Source organism: Columba livia, chromosome 9, assembly GCF_036013475.1.
Source record: "Columba livia isolate bColLiv1 breed racing homer chromosome 9, bColLiv1.pat.W.v2, whole genome shotgun sequence".
NCBI lineage: Eukaryota > Metazoa > Chordata > Aves > Columbiformes > Columbidae > Columba > Columba livia.
The window spans coordinates 4,097,594-4,123,572 of NC_088610.1; the positions used below are offsets into that span (position 1 = coordinate 4,097,594).

Here is a 25,979-nt window from a genome sequence, read left to right on the forward strand (position 1 = left end):
TCCAGTGCAACTGCCAGTTTCCTCACAGTTTATTTTGGAGCAAGGGACAGGAGTTGGGCCTGATGGTCCTTGTGGAAATTGGGCCAGAATGATATTTTAAGGTCTACGATCTAAAGCAAGCTACCAGAATTATTCCATACTGTTGCTCCGACACGATCATGGCCATGTTAAGTGTTTAACGTGGCTTTCCACGGTACTTACGTTGTCGTTGTTTTCACCGTATGGCTCTTCAGCGTTGCGTTCCAGTTCTCGTTTCTTCTCTTCGGTCAAGTCTTCCTGGATCTGCAAAGCACAGAGATGTTCTGTATATTTTCATTTCCTTTAGAAAAGCAGCCTGTGGCATAAATGTGTATGTTTTTACAGAATGAGGATTCAAAAGATGGGGAGGAGAGGGCAGGGCAGGGACAGGTTAAAGGAGGATAAAAACCCAACCAACAATCAGGCAACTCACATCCTCTGGTAACATATTTAACTACAGTTTTCACAGACCCTCTCATCATCAGGTAATACATTGAGATTCCCATCCCATGTTTTAATGTTAAATACATATTATTTTCTCCTTCCTAGTGAGAGTGTCATTATCAACACTTTCTCCCACTGCAGACTCCTAAACTACCTCAGTTCCCATAGGCGATGCAGGTGTTTAATGGTAATTTGTCCGTGTTTTCCCAGCAGCTGAATGATGCTCCTGGAAACCCACAAAAGAGCAAAGGGGGACTGGGAACAAATAATAATCTCCTCCAATTCTATCATTGAAGAGAGCGCAGGCCACACTCAGTCTGCTCTCCAGATGTTCAGATCTTGATCTATCATTTCTTTCTGGTACATCAGCACTTTCCCTCACTTCCATGTCCCTTTATGGTTAGGTGTAAATTTGAAAGAGGTGTGTTTTTCAAAGTAAACTTGGTTTTTCTTTTGGAGAATGCTGTTGTGCACATCTGCTCCCAATGGTGTCCTGCTTCCGTAAGGCCACACAGCTCTGCCCGTGGGGAAAAAAGCCGTTTCTCCCCACTGAGAAGTATTTGCCAGTCGGTGCTGTCACCTCCCCTGGCCACAAAAAGCAGGGACAAGGCTGCTGCTTTGACAGGGCTCCCTCCCTCCAGATGCTGCTGCCACCTTCTCCTGAACAGCAGCAGCAACAGCCTTCTCAGCAACATCAGCAGCAAGAGAGTGTATTTATTATCATATTTATTATAAGAGCAGGAGGGATACCTAGGATAAAGTTTTGAACAACAGCGATGTACAATATTCGAGTCAACCTACTAAAGAAATTCCTGATTACAGCGTCTTAACTCTTGAGTGCTCATTCAGTCACTGCTCGCTCTTTAATACTTCCAGTAAGCACACGAGTCCTTTATGAAACGTGTATTAAATTGCTTCCTGTAAGCCAAAGAGTAGTTGCCAAAGCCCAAATAATCCCAGTTCTTAATGACCTGGTTTGACTTAAGTAACTGTCTTTTGAACTGGTGAATTCTAAGTGCATTCCATCTAATCTAGACAAAGTGGTCCCCATAACGGAGTAATGAGTAGCTGCTTCTGTTGCTTTTTGTAAATCACTGCATATGAAGTGGAAAACAGCAATGGATTGGGAACGTACCGAGGGACTGCAGGGCAGCTTATGCTCGTGTGTGTGTAACGAGAGTGCCCTTCAACATGGGAAGGAAAAAGTCCTTTCCCATCCTTTTCTCCTGTGCAAAGCGATGTGCTAACGGCTTCCTGACCGATTGCACGAATACTAGGGGCGCACGTAGCTTGGATTGCTTAGGAGGAGCACAGATAAATCACAGAGCTAAGGAGTGAGCAACTGGCCAAGGAAGCACTTTGCCCAGAACAGCAGTGTGTGATTAGAGATGCAAAGTTAATGAGGTTTGCAGAGACTTGAATTTTTCCTTGTGTTGTGAATGGCTTAAGCTTTTCAATTATTGCACAATTAACACCACGTTGTGTGCAAGACTAATGGATTGCAGTGCAAGAGTAACGATAAATTGTGTCCAAAAGTGGACGGGAGAGACTTCCAAGTTTTCACACAGTCAAAGTGATTTGGGCTCATTTTGCAGTTATAGATGTCACCATTGAATGGTAATGGAGATGTGCTGTGATAGATACCTGAGGCCACCTGCACTTTATATCCATTTTCTTACCTCCTCTTCTCCCTCTTCCTGGTATTGTTCATCCACATTATCCTCCTGCTGGTCAGGATTTCCTGCCATCTGCAGAAAGATAACATAAAAATTCACTTTATGTGTGTGCCTATTAACTGTAGAAGACTGAAAGTTAAAGCTTCTTGTTCTGGAACTGAAACTTTATGCAAAGCTAAAGTAACAGTAATAGCATAAGAAGTTGTAGTGCCTTTATTAGCATTAATGATAGCCTAGCTACATGATTTAGAACTGCCCTAATTTAAAAAATAAGACAGGAGAATGATTATAATAAAAACCACTTGACAGAATAAAGCAAGACTTTCCATACTAAGTAGGAAGACAAAGAAATATTCACACCATTAAAGACCAACGCCATAAAAATACAGATTATTTCTGCCTAGAGGAATTTACAGTTGAAACAGGGTTGAAAGGCGCAGCGTTCACTGGAACGGCCACAGAGGGATGGTGACACTGCTGCCTACAGGCGACCCAGTGCTGGTGACGTGGAAGTGGCACAGAAGGGATTTGTGCGAAGACACGGAGATTGTACGAGTGGGTGTTCTTGTGGGGACTTGTGTGAAGGGAAATATGGGTGCCCTGAACTACAGGACCCTGCTGAGGGGAGCCAGGGATGACAAACAAACCAGGGGTAATTCCTCACTTCTACCTGCACACGTTGTATGTGGCTTAAGAGATATTTGAAAACCCAAGTTGAGCGTTCCCTGGCCGAGCTGTGCCACGCTGTCCTCAGAAAGGACCTACAGATGCTCCCTTTCCCAGTACTGACCACAAGGTGCTCTTCCATTCCTGGAGGTCCTTGTTTCTGACCAGTTTCCTTGTGCTTTTCGTTTTCATCTGGTAGGTTTTCTTCTCTCTCTTGCTCAGCTTCCTCAAATTCATCCTCCCCCTGATTGTTGGGGTCATCAGCAGGATTCACATCTTCCACGGCTGCCTTCTGTAATTTTCAGAAACGAATGTTAAATATGCATTTTATCAAACTGTTTCAGCTGAAAGCTCCCCCAGCATGAGCTGTGTTAGAGCCAACTCCGTGCCCAGTGAAACCAGCCGGACCCTCTCCAAAGCCATCAGGGGCCACCAGACCAAACCCGAGCCCGTGCAGAAGTGTCAGTTCTTGAGAGCAAAAGTGCGTTAGCACTGAACGCAGAGCTGCGGCCTGGGGATCTGTCTGCTGAAACACACACTGCAGCTGATGACTTATTTCACAGAGGCTGCTGAACTCCTCCTGCTTACTGCCTATCTGACAACTGGCAATGCCTGATAAGACCAGGTGAAAAAAGATAAAGAGTTTAAACGCTCATGGCTCAAAAGAGCTGATGGGATCTTTCAGTACCAGTCTGCTCTGCAATACTGACCTTCTCTATGTCTAACAAAACAAAACAACACAACACTCGTTTTTCATCATAATTTGCCATTCAGAAAAGAAACATTTTAGTTCTGCTTATCATTCAGTAAAAGCGTTTCTGATATCTTTATAGCTGACAAGTTAAAGATCCTTTAGAAATATTTACTATACAACCTAGTGTGCTGAGGTGGGGGGGAGTAAAGACGATACTTGATGTTCCACAACACCAAGTGAGAGGGAACAGGGGGAAGGCACAGGACTGGATCTCGTGCATCCAGATCTCGTGTTCGTTGCTGGAGTACGTTCTCTTTTCAAGATCTCACATTGCTACTGTACTGACACCAGCTGCTTGCAGTGGCTATTGAGTTGGCTCTTACCCTCTTAACTAATGACAGCATGCAAAATACTGTCACTGTTCTTTGACTGCCCACCAGTGACTTACTCCTGTTATTCTTTTGACTCCAACTTTAACCATTCAAGTGCCAGCTAAGTCCAAATCCTTCCTCCCACCTAAAGCACAGATCAAAGGACTGTAGACAAGCGACTTGCTTCCAACAAGGAAACTCTTTTTGGTTTCTTCTCAAATCAGTAAGGACAACTTTAAATAGATACAGATGTAGTTTTAAGCTGTCAAACTTGTCTTCCTAGCAGACCTCTGGTTCATCTTATTTCTGTAATGCGCAATTATGTCAGATGAGATTCTGGGTTTTCACTTCAGTAACGACTGCAACCCATAGTGTCTTAATTCATACTCACTGATTCATCAGCCTGCTGATTTTCGACTTGACGTTCTGGTTCTTGCTGTTCGTTTGCATTATTTTGATCTTCGTCTTCACCTTCATCCTGGTGCTGATTGTCACGTTCATAAGCTGACAAATTTTTGATATTATTATTGTATTACAGCAGTTTCTACACAGACTTTTTAAGAGTCTCCTATATACCAGCTTCCATATGGGCTTTTAGCAGCAGGCTAACCTTTAGATAAAGAGCTTTCCTAAACACATAACACTAATGGAATTGTTTTACTGCTAGTAGGAAACTGGCACTGATACATTATCAAATTCAAAGAGATCAAACAAAATCACAGGCAAAGCCAGGAATGTGACCAAGATCCACAAAGCTCTATCCTAGTAGCTCAATCAAGAGGAGACTTCATTTCAAGAATGTGGATATGATTTTATTAATTCCTGTATTCCAGTCAGCTCAGCCAGTGTTATTTCAGCTTCTGGTTTTAAATTAAAAATTTATATTTCACTCGAATCCAAACTGGATACGAAATGAGTATTAAAATCTCGCATGAAAGAGAGTACAGAGGGAACCTGTGAACATTTTCTCTTACCTCCTTCCTCTTCCCGAGTACCTTGCTCTTCTTCCCCTTGTACAATATCATGGTCCATGTTTTCATAATGACCCTGTTGGCTGAGAAAATGAAATGCAAATACATCATTTCAGTTTCAAAAAAGTGTGGCTTTGCTTTAATAAACAAACCATGGCAGCGCATCTCTGCCTCTCCCAGCTCCTGCCAGAATGGGTTGCAGTTTAGCTTTCTGTTACCTATTTTTATTACTGGTTTTTCCCATCACCTTTCCTGAAAGAAGATATACATTGTAGAACAAAATTTCTTATCCTACTATACAACTTCTGGGCTTGTATTTCCCCATATACAACTGGCATCTGCCTTGTATTTTCAAGACTCCTAAGCCAGCGTATAGCATATATATATTTCATAGCCAAGGCACAGATACTGTGAAGTGGGAGCAAAGAGCCTCTCAGATAAAGGCTCTTACAGACAGACTGCATGGATTAGTTATTTTGTTGAATAAGCAGTTTTAGCTTTCACCTTGAAAGGGGTTTACTTGTGTGGTTGTTCTTGCAGGACTGAATATTTTGACTAGCAAGTTATGAAAGGCTCCTACCAAAACCCTTTTAGAATACGGGTCAAGTTAATAATTAATTTTAAATGTTTCAGCAAAGAAAATTCAATGGGCTTAAGATTCCAAAAGACAAAAAAAATGTCATTAACAATTTTAAACTAAGAAAATGCAGAAGGAAAAGTGACATGAGGGTGAAAGGCATGTAGAAGCTGTAATATCATGAATATAACTGCATTCAGAAGAACTTTCTGACAGTAACAGGAGATGGTTTTTCCTGAAATCATGCTTTTGTCTCTACAATGCAAATACCACTAGTCACTCTTGTCCAGAAAGTCCTCATGGAATTACTTAAAAACAGCACCTCACATTTAAAAGGAACTTTAGCTTGGGTACTTAATGCATATTTGATACTGGAGCTCCTCAGTACGACAAGATCATAATTGCTGCTTAGCGGAAAATAATTACTAATTTAAAGCGGGCTTTAAGACAAGGGGTATTGGATGCCAGAAGCCCCTGAGCAGTGCTCCAGAATCCAGAGGCTTCCATTGTAAAAGGAACAAATGAAAACTAGGAGGGAAAAGCCCTGAAAATAGCAATCGGATTCATCCTCGGAATGAGGTTCGATGAATTTAGGACCTGTGCAGCGCAGGGTTATGGCATTAAACCACCGCCTTTTCAAAGGTGCTGTGGTGGAAACCATAAAACCCAGAGCACTGACCGTGCCAAACTCATGTAAAAGAATTTAACCTTAGCTGGTTTTTATAGAGTTTTTCCCCTTCTTCTGCCTGTTGCTGCAGCTGAAGCTCTTTTTCTTGGAGCTGTTGCTGCCGCAGGAGCTGCCCGCGCAGCCTCTGCTGGTGCAGCGACTCCTGCTGCTCCCGGAGCTGACCGGCCTCCTCCGCTCTTCGGGCCGCAAGGTGTTGCTGCTCCAGTTGTTCCTCATAAGCTGCGTTATGTCTCTTTGTTACGGCTTTTGTCGATGTTATCTGTCAAGGAAACGCGTTAGTCGTTAATCACAATGATCAGACACAAGCACGCAGGAACCTGTGACAAGAGGGAAAATCAGGCAGATGCCACATATAGAATTACAGCAAAGTTATTTTGAGTTTTCTTGCCTTATTTTTTTGAACACTGAGTGGAAGTGTTGGGGTGTTTGTGGAGGACATGGGGAAGGAAGAGGGGATGATGGGCTGGGGGAAGCCATGCTTTTCTTAAACATCAATAATAATACCCCCCCTACAACATATTACCAGTAAAAGGAGGTTTTGATGGCTGATAAGACACCAAATACACATCCACTGATTTAACTGGTAATTTCAGTAGGGCTTGCTTTGAGCCTTAAATGAGACACTGCACGTTTTTGTACAGTCGCCAGTAACTCTAAGTCCAGTTTCACAGCTTAACCTCTTGCTGCTGTTCTAATCCACCGCACCTCTCCAACAGCGGCTTCACATCCCGCTGGAGTCACACAATTCATCTGCTAGGACAGTGTGTACAAAGCCTAAGGTGAGACCAGTAAAATATATTTTCTGCTGGAGATCCGATCTAGAATGTAAATCCAGGATTTGCTGGTTTTATTTAGAGCTGCACAGAGCAAGACTTGTCGTTGCCGTGCACTGATTTCCCCTGACTATTTCAGTCATGTTCATCTTGCTGTTAAAATTTCCTGTCAAACGACAGCGAGCATTTAGACGGAAAGTTCAGGAAAGACATTGAAGTGCTGGAGCGGGTCCAGAGAAGAGCAACACGACTGGTGAAGGGACTTGAACATAAGACCTATGAGGAGAGGCTGAGGGAGCTGGGCTTGTTTAGTCTGGAGAAGAGGAGGCTTAGAGGTGAGCTCAGCACTCTCTAGAACTACCTGAAGGGCAGTTCTAGCCAGGTGGGGATTGGGATCTTCTCCCAGGCAGTCAGCAACAGGACAAGGGGGCATGGGCTTAAACTCTACCAGGGGAAATTTAGGCTGCATATTAGAAAGAAATTCTTTACAGAGAGAGTGTTCAGGCATTGGAATGGCTGCCCAGGGAGGTGCTGGACTCACCGGCCCTGGAGGTTTTTAAACTGAGATTGGACATGGCACTTAGTGCCATGATCTAGTAAACGGACTAGAGTTGGACCAAGGGTTGGACTCGATGATCTCTGAGGTCTTTTCCAACCCAGTTGATTCTGTGATTCTGTATATCTGATAAGGAAACGCTCTGCAATTTGCTGAGGTTCATCAAATGAGTAATGATGCAGGACGGCTCTCCAGCAGAGCGCTCAAGTCTCGTTCTCTCTTCTTCCCATCAGCTACTACAGTCCTCAAATTTAAAGTAGAAGATAGAACCCAACCTGACTGCTCTTTCAGTCTTTCAGTCCATCAGCAGAATTAATGTTAATTGAGCTGCCTTTGGTGAGCACACATGTGTGTTGAAGTTGAGCCTCAATTCTGTGCACCCAAGTGCTTTGAATCCCTAATTTTCTATAAATATGACACTGATTTGACCTAGAAATAGGTGAGTGCAATCCAGCACCAACAATGACAAGAGCTGCCTCTATTTGAACAGCAAAGTTAACCAATTAGTAGAAGAGAGCTCTGTACCTCTGAATGAAGATGATCACCCAACATGTTGGTTTCTTCTTCTTTCTGTTCCTGTTTTTGCCACTCATGCTCTTCTGGCACTTGATCCTGTTCCTCCTCCAAGTGCTCAGGCTGACCCGCCTGCTCCATTTCTTCCTCTTCAAGTTCTTTTTTGCGTTCCTCTTCAACTCGATCAACACGTTGCTCATCATCCTCTCCAGCTTCTTGTTGCTCCTGAATATTCAGTTCTTTGGCAGGCTGGCCCTCGTGAGCCCTTCCCTGCAGATTAAGAGACTCAGCTCTGTCTTCTTTTTCCTGGATATTTACTTCTTCTCTCTCTTTGGGCTTCTCATTCTGCAAAACATACACAAGATGACGTGTGCACAAGATATTAAAGATTTCATGTCCTCAAGAGAGCCAAGGAAAGCCACAGCCGCTGTACAATTGCGTCACGAAGTAGGTTACACATCGTTTTACCTGAAGTGGAACAAAGCTATCACAATTCTGTATTTACAAAGGAAACTTTGTCGCTTTATCTCCTGTAGGTTCTGCTGGCCGAGAACTGGTGTAAAACAAAACCACAACTGAGATTGTAGCTTCTAGACTTCACTCATGCTTTGCTTTTGTTTCTTTTTGAACATCTGGTGGTGTGCCAGTTTTAAATACACTGACTTAAAGTGCGCCACCGAAACTTCATAAAGCACGTGAAAAGACAATTTCTTCAGAACTTGTTAAAGCTTTTTAGTAATGTGAGATACACAAAATTTTAGAGGCTGCTTATTATTCAAAAAATTAAAACTTTGAAACAGTTTACATAAGCCAGTTTTAAACGCATTTATATTCACGGCAGGAGAGGTCATCATGGATAAATTTTTCTACCGCTCAAGGAGATTAAACTGCTCCTTACCACTTTGCTCAAGATCTGACAGACGCGTACAATTAAATGTAGGCTTGTAATGGCAGTTAAGCACAGAGATAGTGTTTTGGTGAACCAAAACCACTTCCTAGAGCTCGGTACCTGGCGCTGCTGCTCGGCCACGGCCCCGCGGAGCGTTGGGAGGTCGCTGCGGGGAGACGCCGCTCGCACCTTCGGCTCCTCCTCGGGCTTCTCGGCCTGCCGGAAACTCGGCATCTTGTTGAGCGTGTCCTTCAGCTGTTTGTATTCGTCCACCTGGGACTAAAGTCAGGGCGTTAATTACAGCGTGTCCAAATCAACGTCTTAATAAAATGTAGGCGCCTCGGAGTGAACTTGTTGGCAAGACATGTGGTAGAAAAGGCTCTATACGCATCAGAGCAAACACCAGGGAGGAGAAGGGATGGGAGCTTTTAAAATTGTTTCCCCGCACTAGAAAGCATTGATGCATCACGATCTTTTCAGCCAAAGTGCACATGCATATGAAGTGTATTAGAAAAATCTCTGTGGGACAAAGACAAATACTTGTTTTATTCATGCCAAGCAGGAGAATTGTCAAAAGGGGATGATGCAGCTTTTTTTGGCTGACTAAAGCAAGAGAAATGGAGAGCGCCACAACTTCTCCTTGACTGGTGGAAAGAAAGGCAGTTCATTCATAAACAGTAGATTAAAAGTGTATATATGCATGTCATAAAAATGCCGAATCCTCAACATTTAGACAGGTGTTACACAAGACAACAGCCAACACACAGAACTGAGGCAAAGGAAGTCACAGTACGTTGTTAGTGAAGAGAAAGGAAAAGAAAAAAAAGAAGAGAGAAAATGTAAATTTCTAAAGTCTTCCTGAAATGCAACAGTAAAATGTTGTAATTTGATTTGCGTTTTAACTTTAGACAAGATGAGGATACTTTCAAAAGGCTTTAAGGTCCCGTATGAGAATCCAGACTGGTTGGTACACCACTCCCCATCTATACAGCAGATGTACAAGACAGATTATCTCAAAGTCAAGGTTTTAAGATGGACAGAGCTTAGAAAAGCTGACCCAGAGCCCCCACAAGAGGGCTCCTCTGTTGCTCCAGTGGAGGTGGTGGGTGTATTTACCACCCTTTTTGAAATCTGAAGTGCATTTCATAATCTTTTTTTTTTTAAACTTAGCTTAAAAATCGGCTGCAGTTGCTGCTCGGTGACTGCACGTGTCATTTAGTGTGTTCTGTGGTATCATAGCAATCAATAGTACAGCAGACAGGCACGATGCATTGATGTACAATGCATAATATACGAAACAACATCCACAGTGCTACAGATTGACATGATGTGAAGCACAACAGCTCCGAAGCCAGACGCACCTCGAAGCATCTTCGAAAGCCTAAGGCATCCATTAAAACAGACAGGCCTAAAAGCAAAGCAGAATGCACAGAAATTACTCTTGTCCTTCCGCAGGGACACTTCTGCTTCCTGATTAACTGCTGGAGAGTCCAGGAAGAGATTTGAGAGGAAAAAGTAGTATTCATTTAACATAAGGTTAATATGCAGGTCCCTGATTTTTCTGTTTTCTACCCCACTCGCTGACCATGCAGAGACTAATGACTGGGATATTTAAACAGTGCACGTCCAGAGCAGAATTCAAGTGCTCTGATCTGCTGCACAAATCACTAAGCTGAACATTATGATTCAAGGCCACAGCCTAAAAGGTATTAATGGTGACAGAGAGACAGGGTTTATAAAAACATGTAATGAATCCGTCTGGCAGTTTGAGCTACGGAGAAGCACAAAGATTACAACGCCTTACAGATTCAGCTCACAAATTCATTAGCGCAGTATTGACTACTGTATATTTAATGTCTAGAATACACTTAGAAATAGAGGGGTCGTTTATTGAGCTGTGTTTTGTAACCCCTGGTGAACTTTGTGTAGCTGGTTTGCGGGAGAAACTACGCAAGTGTGCTAAATACCTTCTGTTCTGAGAGTATGTGCAAGGCTCTTCTGTTGAAGGAAAGGTTTTCCATATGATAAATGCCACGTTCTGACTGCAGATAGAAAGGCTCGGTGTGATGCAGGTTTTCTGGTTAAAGAACTGATTCAAAGCCAGGAGAAGCACATGCAGCTTCCCTTTGGATTTGGGTGAACCTTTGGGTGCCCTTGTGGAAATCCAGATGTTTGCAAACACACACCAAGCAGCTAACAGGGCCAGGGGAGAAGAGCTTAAAACAAGCCGCCAGCATGTTTTAGTACTGGAAATTAAGATTCTTCATATATTTAGAGTATGAGGGACTTTTATAGTCTTTCCCTATTTTTTTTAATATCTACGTGTATTGACAAGCACAACTGGGGGGAAGAAAAAAAATCCAACACTTTTAATGCTGCTAATGATCTTGTGGACCGTGAAAATATTTACATGAAGAAAATGAGTCAGGAATAAAACTCACTTCACACCGCCTCATTGCCTTTCCCTCTAATCTTTCCTCAACAACCTTCCTTTGCTCCAGCATTATTCCCTCTTGCAGAGTCCCCGTGGCCCACACGGCTGGGACTGGTACAGCCCAGTGAATCCGCGATGGTCGTGCAGAGTTTGCGCTTCATGGATGGTTCACTTGAAAATGACATTTTAGAAAATGCTGCTGCTTCTTTTTAACTAATCTGAGTTCCCCCTGGAGCTTACGTTCCTCCATATATACTCTAACTCTGTTGCGCTGATGTATAGAGCTTTATAGACCTCCCAGTCATACACAAAGAGATTTTATTATCAGCATTCAGGTCTTCATAATGATACGTGTGAACGTCAGAGTGTGGGATGTTAAACTAATGGAAGTTCTATCAGAGAAGACAGAGAAAGGTATTTGACAGCTCTAATGGAAGCAGAGATTCTCTTTTTATCAGTAACACATGCACTCTCGGGCCTGTAAGGCAGCTCTTTGTTATCCGACAGCCCTACAATTTGTTGCAGCTGCTGCTTAAGAGCGAGCCCTGAAGTCATGCACCTCCCTGCGTGTGCAGCCTCCCCATGCCAAGGGCTCCATGCACAACGGGACAGTCAGCTGAACTAGGACAAAAATCAAGTTTTAGGAAGGTTAGAGCTTAGCAGAAGCTGCTTTCCTTTCTGACCTGTGCAGCAGCTAGTGCACTCCTGTGGTCTTCCAATGTCACTACAAGCTGGTTGTGTTGGGAGAGTAAGTTCTTATGCTGTTGCTACACAAAAAGAAGAACATGACATGTTTCACGTAAAGTGCATTCTAAAGGTAAATTGGGTAGCCTGGGGGATTTTGAACTAGGAAGAGAATTCGATTTATTTTGAAAAGAAAATCCTGAGTTGGAATGACAGCATTTATTTATTTAACATGGAACGCATATTAAAAATGCAGGGAAAGCGAGCATGCCAGGAAAGAAAATTTGGAGGCCAGAATTTGTGTAACTAAAATAAAGTTAAAAGCTGGAGATGTTGATGAAGGTTTTTAAAAAAATAGAGCTGGAAAACATTGATTTCAGCAAGCTTGGTTTGCCAAAACACAATCCTTAACTTGCAAAGCCAAATTTACCATTCCAATTTTTATACTGAACACTTCTCATCCAATTATTTATTTTTTTAATGAGCGTGTACGTCAAGCGCAGGTGGCAAAAGACAAGAAATGCAGTCCAGCCACATTCCTCTCCTTTTTGCCACGTAACAGAAACTACAAGTCTTCAGCACAGCCCATTTCTGGCCTTTTGAAACTCAGGAATATTTTCTTTTTCCTAATGGTCTTAAGCATTGTCTGCAAAGCCAAGCCTACCTTGACATCTTGTAGCTGGGTGTGAATGTCCTGGTGAGCTTTTCTCAACTGTCTGTTCTCCTCCCGTAAGTTATACAGGGATTCTGTTCAAAAGAAACGACACACAGAATTTAACCCCTGTTGGATTTATAATACTAAGTTAAGCACCAAAATTAAGACTCTAAGACAAGCTATGTAAAATCCTACACAACTGCTATAGTAAAAATGGATTAGAGTAACTGTAAGGTTTGTTTATAGAATCATAGAATCATTTTGGTTAGAAGAGACCCTCAGGATCACCGAGTCCAACCATAACCTCACTCTAGCACTAAACCATGTCCCTAAGAACCTCATTTAAGCGCCTTTTAATCACCTCCAGGGATGGTGACTCCACCACTGCCCTGGGCAGCCTGTTCCAATGCCCGACAGCCCTTTCCGGGAAGAATCTTTTCCGAATATCCAATCTGAACCTTATATTACATCTCTTCCCAGTCTTACATTTTCAAGTAGAAAACTGTAAAATTTTGTCAAATTTTATACTAGAGCAGCCAGCCAGCAACTGGAATTCTGCATGCCTGCTCAGAGTGGGGACTGCAGACAGCACAATTCATTGTGGTCATCTGAATCCTTAAAATATGGGGAGGAAGCCACGCTCCTTTCTTCCCCCACATTGCATCTGGCAAGTGAGAATTTGATGTCTTAAGACTCAGTTATTCTTTTGGGAGAGGTGCCCAGATGGCCAGAATCCTTAAGCTTTTCCGTTCTGGGACCGGGGAAAGGGGCTTCTCTTCCCACTTTGGACATGATGTGGAATATTGCGAGTGGACATGGGCAAGCTCTTCCCATGCTCCAAGCTGCCAGGCAGCAACCCAGCTCAGTCCACGAGCCCCATGACTCCATCCCTGCTGTCATGCCAAGGCAGAACTAATAAACACAGCCTCCCCCTGCAAACAAAACTGCAGATGGCCCCAAAACCAACTCATGGCAGAACGTGGCTGAAGGCCCTTGATGGGGAGACCCTCATCCTTTTGCTCTGTGCGATTGAGTAATTAGGACTGGAGAGGTCTGCAGGCTGCAAAGAATCTCTTTAATAGGAAACTGGAGGCTAAGAATAAAAAATGAAGAATTCATCATCCAAGTATACAACATGTTTCAGAGAAGGTGACAGAGAAAAAAGTGAGGTCTAAAACGTAAAGTCACTTAATTAAGAAACTCAAATCTCTGATGGAAGTGGCAAATATTCTTAGATTGCTCTCTTTTGTAAATGAAAGGTAAAGAGGTAAACCTATTTTCCAGGTATTTCCATTCTAAATACCATATTTCCATAGGTATTTAGAACTAAAACTTCGAACTAAAAATGAAAGACTGCATAAAGCAGCCTCTGGCGCTTGATGGGCTTTTGAGTGCTGTGTTTCTTACTATTTCTCAAATCTAGATAGAAACACGAAGTAGATGTATGAATCAATTTCAGAAAGAGGCCACAGAAAATCATCAATGAAATGGAGCTTATAAGGGGCATAAGATGCTTGAGTGCCCTGTGAGTGAGGCAGAGACAGTGCCTTTCTGTATCACGTCACACGAAACACAGTGACAAATGCACATTTTAACGTGGGCAGCCAGACGCAGGTTGCACGTACCCTTCAGCTTTGAGATCTCCTGCTCTTTTTCCTGCTGCAGTTGTAGATATCGCTCCTTGTGATCGCTGAACGTTCTGCTGAACTCCTCTCCTTGTTTTCGGTGATCTTCCTCAAGGTCAGCATGCTGTTTCTTTAGCTCTTCGTGTTGACTCTGCAAATAGCAATTCGGACACTGGAACAGTTCTGTTATCTGCATATCTGGCTAATACTGTCTTTGGTAATTTGTTAAATAAGTCCAGATGAATAGAAAGCATTCCTAACAATAAGTTCATTATTCAAAGCATGCATATTGGAGCTCATCTCAACACAAAATGATCTGTGATGAGCATCTCCTGTTCTGGGGCTACGTCACCTCACCCCACAGCTGCCCTGTCCCACTGGGACCTGCTGAACTTGTCTAAGAAATTCCTTACGTGCCAAACTACGTAAAGTCTGATAAGTCAGTGGTCCATATGAGTAATTGCATTTGATAAGATAAATTATGCACTAGGTAAAAGGGCAGTATATGATCTCTTAAGGGTGCTGTTGTAAGAGGAAGGCACTGTCGATGGACGGACGTTCTGCAGAACATCACCAGGAGCCAGTGAGGCCACATGTCCCCGACACCGGTGTCCTGTGAGACGGGGTGGCTCGGTGACCCACCTTCAACATCTGGTGTTGGACGCTCAGCGCGCTGTATCGGCTGTTTGAGTCTTGCTGTAAAACAAAAACCCTGGCGTTAAACAGAACAATTCTGTCATTCCTGCAGCCTCAGGACATGCGGGGATCCAGGAGTCACAGGCCAAGGGACACAACTCCCCAGGAAACACATTAATCTCTCCACGTGCTTTGGAACGCAACAAGGAATCATATGTTACTGCAACAACAACGTGGTTTAACTTACAAACTGCTCCCTAGTTTCAATATGAAGTAGCCATAAAACCCTAATTTACTTGCTTTATAAAGAGTTCTCTACAGGTCTCTGGGTCCTTTGCCAGATCCAGCTTTCCTTCTGGCACTTGGTATATAAACCAAATTTTCTGGCTGTTTTTATACTTTCCAGTTCAAAGACCATGGGTTAGAAAGATGTCGCTGTCCTTTTCCCTGTGGACTAAGCTACAAAATGATTTCTAATGCTTCATTATTCCCCTTGCCCCTTAAAAATGTTAACATTACATTTGAACTACCGTCATATAAAACAGGAGGATATTTTCTGAATTAATTTTCTGGAAAGATAATTAGGATCTCCTATTACAGTTCAAATACTTGAGTACTGCAGAGCACTTACACATGCAGAGTACAAATTGACTAAGTGAGCGCTCTTCCAATTAGGATTTTGTGAGACGTCTTTGCACAGTTGTAATTGCAATGCGTTTCCTTTTTCTTGCAACTCAAATAGCATCAACCTCTAAAAACGTGCACCGGGAATGATGACTTACCCTCCCCTTGTTTAGCGTTTCCTGTGCTTCTAGTTTATAAACAAGAAAATCTACAACATAAAAGAGAAAACACTGATGAAAAAAAGCCAGGGAGATTAGAATCTGTATGTAAATAGCATAACTGTTGCATACATACATTCTCTTAAGAGCTGAATACTTATGCAGTTACAATTTTACAAAAGATCTTTTTAGAAAAAAAAAACAACTATGGGGAATTTAACAAAATGCTCAAATTTTGACAAAATATTAAGTTTCGTAGTTTAATAAAATATTTTCATTATAAAGTTTCATATCTTAGTAGATGCTCAAGACTACAGATGGGTAATTAAATCTGTTAGACGAGGCCCAGAAGCATCGTCCAAAATGAAAAGGACATTCAGAAACGGTGCATTCTTGTATTAGGGTAAAAAAAAATATGTATTTTAAAAAGTGTGAAAGTCTAGTCTAAGTTTAAATAAAACAAGCAATTCCCCTTCTGTTCCTTGATCCTCTTTTCAGGATTACGAAGGGCCGATTCCCCTTTGCAGAGCGATGGGGCAGCTCTACACTAGATGGCACCAGAAACCTGCTGAGAACCTCACGGTAAGAACAATTTCTTACATGTTTATTAAGTTCGACAAAAGTTGTTTTAATTCAGCGGCCCAGCCCTCGGTTTTAGGCAGAAAACAGGCTGTAACCTGAAATTTGTAGTGAATTTAGAACAACGAAAGAAAACTCAGAGGGCTGCATTCTGCTGAAGTTTCACTGAGGGCTGAGGTGTGAGAAATACAATGTGAACCAACACATTATCTGTTTATTTATTATAGTTGGACTCGATGATCTTAAGAGTCTCTTCCAACCAAAACGAGTCTATGTTTTCACCCTCACGCACACCTAGAACTTAGTTCTAATTAGAAAAAGGCACTTAAGTCTGTGTTTACCCTTAAGCATGTGTAAAAATACTGATTCGGAGTCTAATTTCATCTTGATGGAATGCAGGAAAATATCCCATGGTTTTAGTATGAGTTTTATATTTTCAGCATGCCAGAAGAGGATTTACACATGCCCATATTCCACACACATGTCAAGTTTATATATATTGATGTACACATTGTCTGTGTATGCTATGTTGCAGTGATCTATACACAGTACTAAAAAGACGATTACTTCTGTAAAAGGTTAGATTGAAAAAAAGCAAATGAAAAAGATGGATTAAAAGACCATCTGCCAAGGTGGTCCTGCTACTAATGCGTTATATATTAGCAACTCCCTTAAAATTGAACAAAATACAGCTGAAGCTACTTTCTAAAATAATTATCTTAAATATCAAAGTGAAAAGCACTTCTTTACCTTCTTTTGCTTTCTTATGTTCAAGCCTTTCCTTTTGTAATGACTTTTCTAATCTTGACCTGTGCTCGTATACAACTGAAAAGACAAAATTTGTACATAATTCATTTTAAAGTCATAGATACAAAAAACCAGCACCCCCCAGCACACCCAGCAAGCATTGGCACCAAACCCACCAGGAAAATACAAGTGGAATGAGGTCAGGGGATAAAGGACCATTTGTAGCATATGGAGCAGGATCTTTTTCTTTCTTTAGCGTGGTTTATTGATCCCGTATTCTGGGTTGTTTCCATTGCACAAACACAGGCTGTGATAACATGCTCAGTGATTTGTTTATGGAGACAGTCAGCTGCGGTGGATCTACACAAAAGCTACCAAATCCTCTTTCCTTAGGTGTGCAGTTTCACATTTCCCCATGTTTTCATCTGTGTTTGTAAAGAGACAAGGAAATAAGACAGGACAGCCTCACTGGTGAGCAAATCCAGACCATCCAGGCTGAAATTCTTCCAAAAACTTGGACAAGTCTGTTCTCTGTGACCGTTTTTTTCTGTCTGTGAATCACAGAATGTCAGGGATTGGAAGGCTGATCACTGAAAGCACAGACAACCTTATTTCTAGATTTCTAGATATGACAACCACTCTTAGTCACATCAATGGGTCCAACAGATCAACGTGCCACCTCCCAGCACCTGACAGGAGCAGATGCTTAATACAGAAAACACTCAAGGAGTTTTAGTATTTCCTTGGCAACGTCTCCCAGCACCTTATGACTCTCAAAGACTGCGGCACCCGCGGGTCCTTTGCGCACACCATTCCAAACCGGATCCTACTTCTACGGATTTGCTTCATTGTCTGTTGTACCCATGTGTACGTGGGCCATCCAACATCCTCTGGCAGAGTCCCACCGCTCATCTGCTCATAAAGCAGCATTTGGAACATCTGCTTTCAGATGTCTCTTGCAAGCCATGGGGCACATCAGCCCCCATTGACCCTTTCACTCACCAGACTGAAGGATCCCAGTCTAAAATGGCCTAAGTTTGCGGCAAAGATATTAATTAAAACTCCTGCAAACGTACAATTGTATTCGCTCAAGCTCAGTTTAACCCAAGTGCTTTTCGCTGTCGAAATTAGAATTTGCACTCTTTAAAAGAGTTATTAATTTGTATGAATGGAACGTGTGATTTTTTTTCCTTCAAAATGGGGAAACTCATTTTCTGAGGAGTAACCCATTGGTGAACACGAGCCTTTAACAGGAAGCATCAAATAATGATTTGTATCTTGGCAGCCACAGAAAACTCCTCTTGCACCTTAAAACATGTTCTTCATTCCACCAAGTACATTCTGCAGGCTATGGGCTTATCTACAAGGGTTTATGTTCTGGCTTGGAAGCTGGATTGTTAATCAATCCTTGTCACCTATCTCTACTTTGCTATTTATCTTCTAAAGTCAAGGGCATCAGTCAAGATGAACTAATGTATCAACATCTTCTGCACGAAAACAAGGGTGTCATGAATATTCACGAAGCCACCACCGAGTAAGCTTTCAGAGGAGGGAAAAATAAACGGCAGCACTGCAGTAATGGTTCTATTTAGGCACTGAAGATGCGAAAGGTGAATTACACTGCAAAGCGACAGCGGTTCTGGCAGAGTAACGCGGGAGAGAAATGAAAATCCATAATGGGTTTCCCGTCCCACGCGATCAGGGTGGAAATGGGCTTTTTGGCAAACAGACTAAACCACAAACAAATTTGGAGGTAACACTTTCCATTTCGCTTTGTCCGCAAGAGTGGCTTCCTCGGCTCCTCCCAGGGTTTTAACAAGCAGGGGGGTGGGAAACCCCGCAGAACAAACCCGAAATGATAAGGGCAAGGAGAAAAGAGAAAGAGAATGGGATGGTTTGGGCTTTAGCATCTCTGCTGAGCTCTGGCTCTGCTGCCGTCACCCAGCGCATCCTCACGCTGCCTCCTTCCCAACCACCTTTGGAGTCCTGGCACGAACCTGCAATGTCTTAAAACAGCCTTTCAGACAGACAAAAAGGGCTAAAAAAGGCTTCCTCCTGCCCCTCTCCCTTTCTAGTTCATTTGCTGGTTGGTTCATTAATATTTTTCTCTGATAAAAGCCCACAACGTGCAACATAATGAAGATTTTTATTGAGAATAATGATGAAGAACTTACAGCTCCCATATGTTCTCACTTGCTCCTATAGGGAGCAGGTTGCCCGTCAGATTTTGCAGGCACATATAGGCGTTTCTCTCTCATAGACATCAATTTTTCCCACCTGATAGGAACTTCCTAGCCAAGAGTCCAAACTACAGCAGGGGATTTCTCCTTCACTACCAGCCTGAATATGAGTTACCTATTGTCATCTAATGGCTATTATGCGCTATTCCAAAGCTGGAATAACTGCCGGTATCAGTCTGATTATTTAAGTTACCTATTTAATTAACTTACGTGAACAAAGAACATAACAAATCCACAGAGAGGTGATTCAGCCTCAAAGCCCAGAAACAAGTGGTAACATCAGAGCTGGTTAAAACACCTCTCACCTTCAGCAAGGAAATATTTAACAGTTCTTGAAGTCATCCCATTAAACAGAGTCCTTGATTTCAGGTTTTTCTCAAGCAGAAAGTGGAGAAGAAGGAGGGTACAATCCTTTATAGCTTCTCAGAAGGTTACACCACTCTGACCATTGCTGAACGTTAATTGCAACATGGGGGTCTGACGAAAGCAAGTTTATTTAGCACTCAGGGTTATTTCTCTTTGCTTTGCATCTCTAAGCACTAAAACTAGTATTAAGCACAACAAGCCATTATTGTATATTTAAAAGAAAGTCTTTCCTATTTTACACCATCAGCAATTCTGCAACTGTGTTACTTTGGTATTTGGTCTGTCAGGAGCACGACTTGAGACTCTAAAATAGCCCAGCTCCCACTATCTTACACACTGGAAAATTAAGATTACATTGGGATTTAAATATACGTGATGCAAGGAATCATATTAATTTCATTGTTATTGTTTCTTACGCAATTCTGCAATTTTTCTCTGAGCTCACAGCAATACCTTTCATTGAAAACCAGCAGATTTCAGCAGCCTTGGCAACATTTAGTGTTATTTTCTCTCGGACTGTGGCAGAGTTGAACTGAACCAGCAGCGTGTGGTAAACCACACTGGCACTTCTCTAGTAACACTATGAAGGTCTGTACAACACGGACTTGTCATAAAAACACAGTTAATTTCCAATTCTTGCCACAATTAAAATGCGAAGCCACGCAAATAGGTTTTCTAAGAGTAAAGCGTTTCCATGAGCCAAGAAGAATTCCTTCAATATGAGATACAGGATGGATTTTCTAGTCAAATGACAATAATAAATCAAATTATCTCGGAAGAGATTTCTTGACCCATGGGATGCTAACATTTCATTCTGGGAGAACATGTTATTAATATAACAAGATCTGCACTCCGAGCTTCCAGCTCTGCATGTGATTAAGTCAGGGAATCTGGTTTCAAACAAGGAGATCCACTATTTCACCACTGATAATCTTATCAAAAAGAGATTCTCAGGCTGCGGTAACTCCTGGACAAGTATCAGGCCTCCCCACCATCCTGTTCACAGTACACATGTCACCTAGTTCACAAACTATCAATTGAGACTTCAGCAATAAATGGATATTGCGGTGACACTGTAAATATCTAAGAGACAATGGAAGCAAAAAACAGGCTAGGAAAACTGTGTTTTAAGTATAATGCAAGAAAATGACATTATAGAAACCATAGATTTACAATATATTGAACAAAATATTTAAGCTATGTCATATTTTACGCCCTTGAGGTTTTCTGGTTTGAATTTATACAAAAAGAACAGAAATGAAGTTAAGATGAAGTTCAATAAGGCCAAATGCTGGGTGCTGCACTTTGGTCACAACAACCCCCTGCAGCGCTCCAGGCTGGGCGCAGAGTGGCTGGAGAGCAGTCAGACAGAAAGGGACCTGGGGGTACTAATTGACAGGAAGCTCAACATGAGCCAACAGTGTGCCCAGGTGGCCAAGAAGGCCAACGGTATCCTGTCCTGTATCCAAACGAGTGTGGTCAGCAGGCCAAGGGAAGTGATCCTTCCCCTGTACTCTGCATTGGGGAGGCCACACCTGGAGTATTGTGTTCAGTTCTGGGCCCCTCAGTTCAGGAAAGACATTGAAGTGCTGGAGCGGGTCCAGAGAAGAGCAACACGACTGGTGAAGGGACTTGAACATAAGACCTATGGGGAGAGGCTGAGGGAGCTGGGCTTGTTTAGTCTGGAGAAGAGGAGGCTTAGAGGAGACCTCATCACTCTCTAGAACTACCTGAAGGGCAGTTCTAGCCAGGTGGGGATTGGTCTCTTCTCCCAGGCAGTCAGCAATAGGACAAGGGGGCATGGGCTTAAACTCTACCAGGGGAAATTTAGGCTGGATATTAGAAAGCAATTCTTTACAGAGAGAGTGGTCAGGCATTGGAATGGCTGCCCAGGGAGGTGCTGGACTCACCGGCCCTGGAGGTTTTTAAACTGAGATTGGACATGGCACTTAGTGCCATGATCTAGTAAACGGACTAGAGTTGGACCAAGGGTTGGACTCGATGATCTCTGAGGTCTTTTCCAACCCAGTCGATTCTGTGATTCTGTGAAGATAACGTGAAACTGTGTGCGAAAACAAGTGTTTTTCTGGCTTAGTTCTGGAACAATTTAGGGATGGACTGCTGTCGTTTTATTCACTGAAAACCACCACCAGCACTGTGTGCGGCATCACAATTGCATTGACTTTAAAATAAACCCCTACACTTTTCCATTTACACCAAGAATGATCAGGTAACGGCTTTGTCAAATTACTGCCGGTCACTGCCGAAGAGCAGAATCCCAACTGGCAAACTAAACCTTAAAAATACCCGCTGCTTTGACCTAATTCTCTTGTCATTTATGTTGCTGAGAGTTTTAATGATTTTAAGAGAGACGTTTGTGCCTGTAAACCAGATATTTCTAAGAAATGGTTGCGGCCTCTATTCAATTATAAGGATGACATGAAAACTAATGTCTAAACAGGAGGAAACATCTACATTTAATAGAATGCCTCACGTACTCCCTTCCTTAGAAGCCAAGAACACCTCTAGGAAACAAGAGATTTAAAAACAAATTGCAAGACACGTTGGGACAGGGGGAAGTATTTGTCATGCTGAAGAATTCAACTGGAATAGCTGCTGCTGGAAAGAAAAGTTTGAGGAGGGGTATTAAATGTGATTAAATATTTAATCCCTAACAGGCTTCAAGACATGACTCTTATTAGGAAGGAGATTGCGTTTTCTAGCCCAGGAAAGATTTCTTCCAAGCTTGGGTGTCACCCGTGGTTATGACACGCTGGGGCAGATGAGCATCTCACCTGCCATGTGCTGTTTCCTACCCCGCTTCCCAAAAAATAAGACCTACCCCAAAAATAAGCCCTAGCATGATTTTTCAGGATTTTTGATGATGCTTGAATATAAGTCCTACTCCAAAACTAAGCCCTAGTTAATTTAAAAAGTCAATCTAAATAGTGTCCAGGCAGCTATGCATGTAAAAAGTAATAAGTTTTAGAGCAAAAATTAATATAAGACCCTGTCTTATTTTCAGGGAAACAGGGTATACATCTGTCTATCCTACAGATATATTTTTTGAAGTGATGATAAATGCAAAGCGTTCAAACAAAACCTGTGTAGTGGTTTTTGACTTAAATTTCTTAAGGTTAGCAGATTTACTTCTAAAAAAAACCCCATCTACTCCCTTTTCTTTGTATGATTTTCATCTCCGTTATTCTGCCATTTTTGTCACGACGCACCAGATCGTTTTGGAGGAAACACACAAATGCTCAGAAGAGCTGCAGGGACAAGTTTCCTTCTCGTATCATCTATTAATATCTGGGGCTGCTCAGCCCTCAGCTCCAGGAAACAAGGGCCAGCGCTTTCCCTCAAAAATTGACTTTATTTTCAGTTTGATGCAGAAATCCAGTGATTCGAGCTACATGGTGTTAGGATCTATTTAAAAATATATATATATATATATTTAGAAACAAGTGCAAAATCAACACTGAAGAAACCCAATGTAATCTATATTTAAATATGTTTTAACGTCTCTCCTAACTGAAACATACATTTGCAGTTTTCTCAGAACGGAATATGGCAAAACCTGGTTGTAATAGTTATGGTTATCACCTTACAAAACTGCGAAACCGCTTCCTTAAATTAGCTCTTGAAAGCTCTAACAGAGGACTTGGCATCAGCTCCCATTGTATGTTTTGAAACCCAGCATAAAGAAATCAATAGTTTGAGTTAGTGGTTCTTAGTTTATTTTTCTGGTGACAGATGACTGTCAAACCTCAATATACGTGTCTGAGTGTGACAGATTCACTGAGACACTGCAAATGGCATTGTTGACTGTGGTGGCGTGGACAGGAGCAGAAACAGGCCACGCTTATCTCAACATCCCTGTAGTTAAGCCCTGGAAACGACCAACAAACTTGGGGATCTGAGTCACCTCAGGAAAATAAGATATTGGGCTAATTTCAGATACCTTAGCGGGAGAAAAATGTAGAGGAAAAGGCGGAGTAATTGCAGTTTATTTCTTAATTAATCATAGAGCATCATAGAATCGTTTCGGTTGGAAGAGACGCTCAGGATCAGCGAATCCAACCACTGATACATAGTAGAAAATCTTGGGCATTTTGGTTTATGCCAGATCACCAGAAAAAGATCAGAATTGCATCCAGCTCAGAAGCCCCTTCTTGAAACAAGGAACAGCATCCAGGCTGACTTCCTTAGGTGCTTACCTCAGGCTCCAACATGACCAGAAATTCATGCCCCTGAATGCTAAAAATCCCAAGCAAAATCACCCAACAAAAGAGTTTCCCTTCATTAGTTGTTGTGTATAGTTCGGTTATTTCCAGTAAGCTGAATTATTTAGCTTTCATTACCCTTAAACCTCAAAACAGCACCTGACTTTCAGCAGGATGGATTTAATTACTGTTTGTCTGCAAGGATCCTGTTCCAAACAGAGCAAAGTGAACTACATTAGCCACAAATTGCTGGCAATATCCTCCTTGCTATAGAAGAGTTGCTATAATGCACAGTCCAGTCTCAGAGTGTGGGTGGAAACCTGACTCACAAGGTTGTCCCACCCAGGCTGACAAGTCTGGATCCTGCCCAGCAAAATGACTGGCCCGATGAGACAATGTGTTTGGAATGTCATATTTAAGAATTCAATCAGTTTTGCTCACGTAGGAGGTCATTCCAGTCCATTGTTTAGGCTTTGGTGTTAACAGTAAAGCAATTATCTTAACTGAACCGCTCCAAGTGCCTGACTCTCGGACATTAACTTCTACATTTTGTCAGTACAGTTGCAAAGTCTCAACCACCCTAAAACTCTTCCGACACCATGGGCTTTGCACAGCCTGGTATCGCTTAAACTACGCTGTTGGCCACAGGATTTCTGGCTCGGTTTGCAGCTACAACTGTCAGATTGTGACCATGGCTGTTTCATCCTCTGCTTCTCTACTGGTCTCTCCAGTGATGTTTTAGGTGATGCAGAAGCTTCTGTCAAACCTTTTCCTGGTAGGAAATACGTGGCAGAAGATGATTGTTGAAGAAAGCAGAATGCAAACTCACCAAAGCACGCACCCATCTCACCTCCCTCAGCTCTGAAGTGTTCATAAACCCAGAGTGATCAATCACTCACAGGCTTTAAAAAGCTTAAATCATCATCAGTAACAAATAGCTTCAGGACGCTGGTTCTATCTCTTATCAACCTGTTATCTACCAGGCCCAATATTAAACCAGGGAGGGGGAACAACACAGAACACAGCCCAGGGAACAAAACCTCCCTATTACCTCATGCTGCTTAATGCTCCTTCAGACCACGTGCTCTGTGATCCTCAGCCCAGATCCCAACCTGGGAGAAGATGTGACATTGCAGCACTGGTAGAAATTTATCCTGGAAGTATTTTTGTACACAAGTGATTTAAGGGAATGGATTACAGGAATGGAAATAAAATATGAATATGGGCATTTGCTCAATTTATCTTTCTAGTCATAGAAGTCAGTTGCCTGGACTCTTGCTCACTGTGGAGCAACAAAGCAGCTCCCTGAGTCAATTGAACCGAACAAAGATCCAGCACCCCGGCTGTACCTGGATTATGAAGAAGTCTTAATTCCAGATAACCTGAAGTCTTCAGATTGAGCTGCACTATCTAAATATACATTTTATACATATATGTACATACAAATGCATAGATGAATACACATTTACAGTATATGGATCTCCCATACTAAAATTTTGCACAAATGATTTCAAGCGTTTAATGTGTTTTAAGTATTTAGAAAATGCGAATAGAAGTACGAAAGGCAGATTCTCAGATGCGGTTACAAACCCAAACATCCCACTTTCAGAGGTCAGGGATGCTATATTTGCCATTTCACACCGTGCTGTACGTGGTGTTGAAGGACACCCATGTATCAACAGCACACGGAGAATGAACTGCTACATTACAGTGCTACCACAGGCCTTTCGGATCTCACATAGCACCAAAACACGAGCAAAATAAGCACCCCGGTGTCACGTGCAATCTGAAACTAATAGGACTGACAGGAATTCAGGCTGCTGTTATCAAGGAGAACAACCAAACCATAGAGGAGCAGTGTAGATGTAGCTCTACTTGTGTGATGCATATGAAAAATAAACCACTGAAAAATCTCTTAGTTCTTCCCAACTCTGACAGCTTAAGGGACAAGTTTAAATAGAGCACAATAAAAGAGGGGTGAGATAGTGAAGTACCTCCGGGTATGGACTTCACTAAGAACAGCTTTGGCATCTACATAATCAGCATGCGGGCAAGTATAATAAATATTAGCCACTAAAGTTACACAAAATGATGCTCTAGCACTGGGAAGCATCATGCAAGTCTCTATACATTGAGCTGCTGTAGATCTGATCAGCTTCTAGCAGGTCACCT

General features: G+C 42.2%; 1 protein-coding gene across 2 annotated transcripts in view; it reads right to left on the reverse strand.

Moving 5' to 3' along the window:
• GOLIM4 (golgi integral membrane protein 4) overlaps positions 1-25,979 on the reverse strand; it is a 34,054-nt gene that overhangs the window by 1,947 nt on the left and 6,128 nt on the right. The window contains exons 2-15 of one of the 2 annotated variants that reach the window (XM_005513258.3): positions 16,982-17,056; positions 15,653-15,702; positions 14,877-14,930; positions 14,235-14,385; positions 12,619-12,701; positions 11,954-12,037; positions 8,957-9,115; positions 7,960-8,292; positions 6,126-6,364; positions 4,844-4,923; positions 4,261-4,373; positions 2,929-3,096; positions 2,142-2,210; positions 202-282 (exon numbers count right to left, since the gene is read on the reverse strand). In XM_005513258.3, coding sequence (XP_005513315.2) covers positions 202-282; positions 2,142-2,210; positions 2,929-3,096; positions 4,261-4,373; positions 4,844-4,923; positions 6,126-6,364; positions 7,960-8,292; positions 8,957-9,115; positions 11,954-12,037; positions 12,619-12,701; positions 14,235-14,385; positions 14,877-14,930; positions 15,653-15,702; positions 16,982-17,056 — 1,739 coding nt within the window. The remainder of the gene's footprint in view (positions 1-201; positions 283-2,141; positions 2,211-2,928; positions 3,097-4,260; positions 4,374-4,843; positions 4,924-6,125; positions 6,365-7,959; positions 8,293-8,956; positions 9,116-11,953; positions 12,038-12,618; positions 12,702-14,234; positions 14,386-14,876; positions 14,931-15,652; positions 15,703-16,981; positions 17,057-25,979) is intronic. The other variant, XM_005513259.3, reaches the window with a different exon arrangement.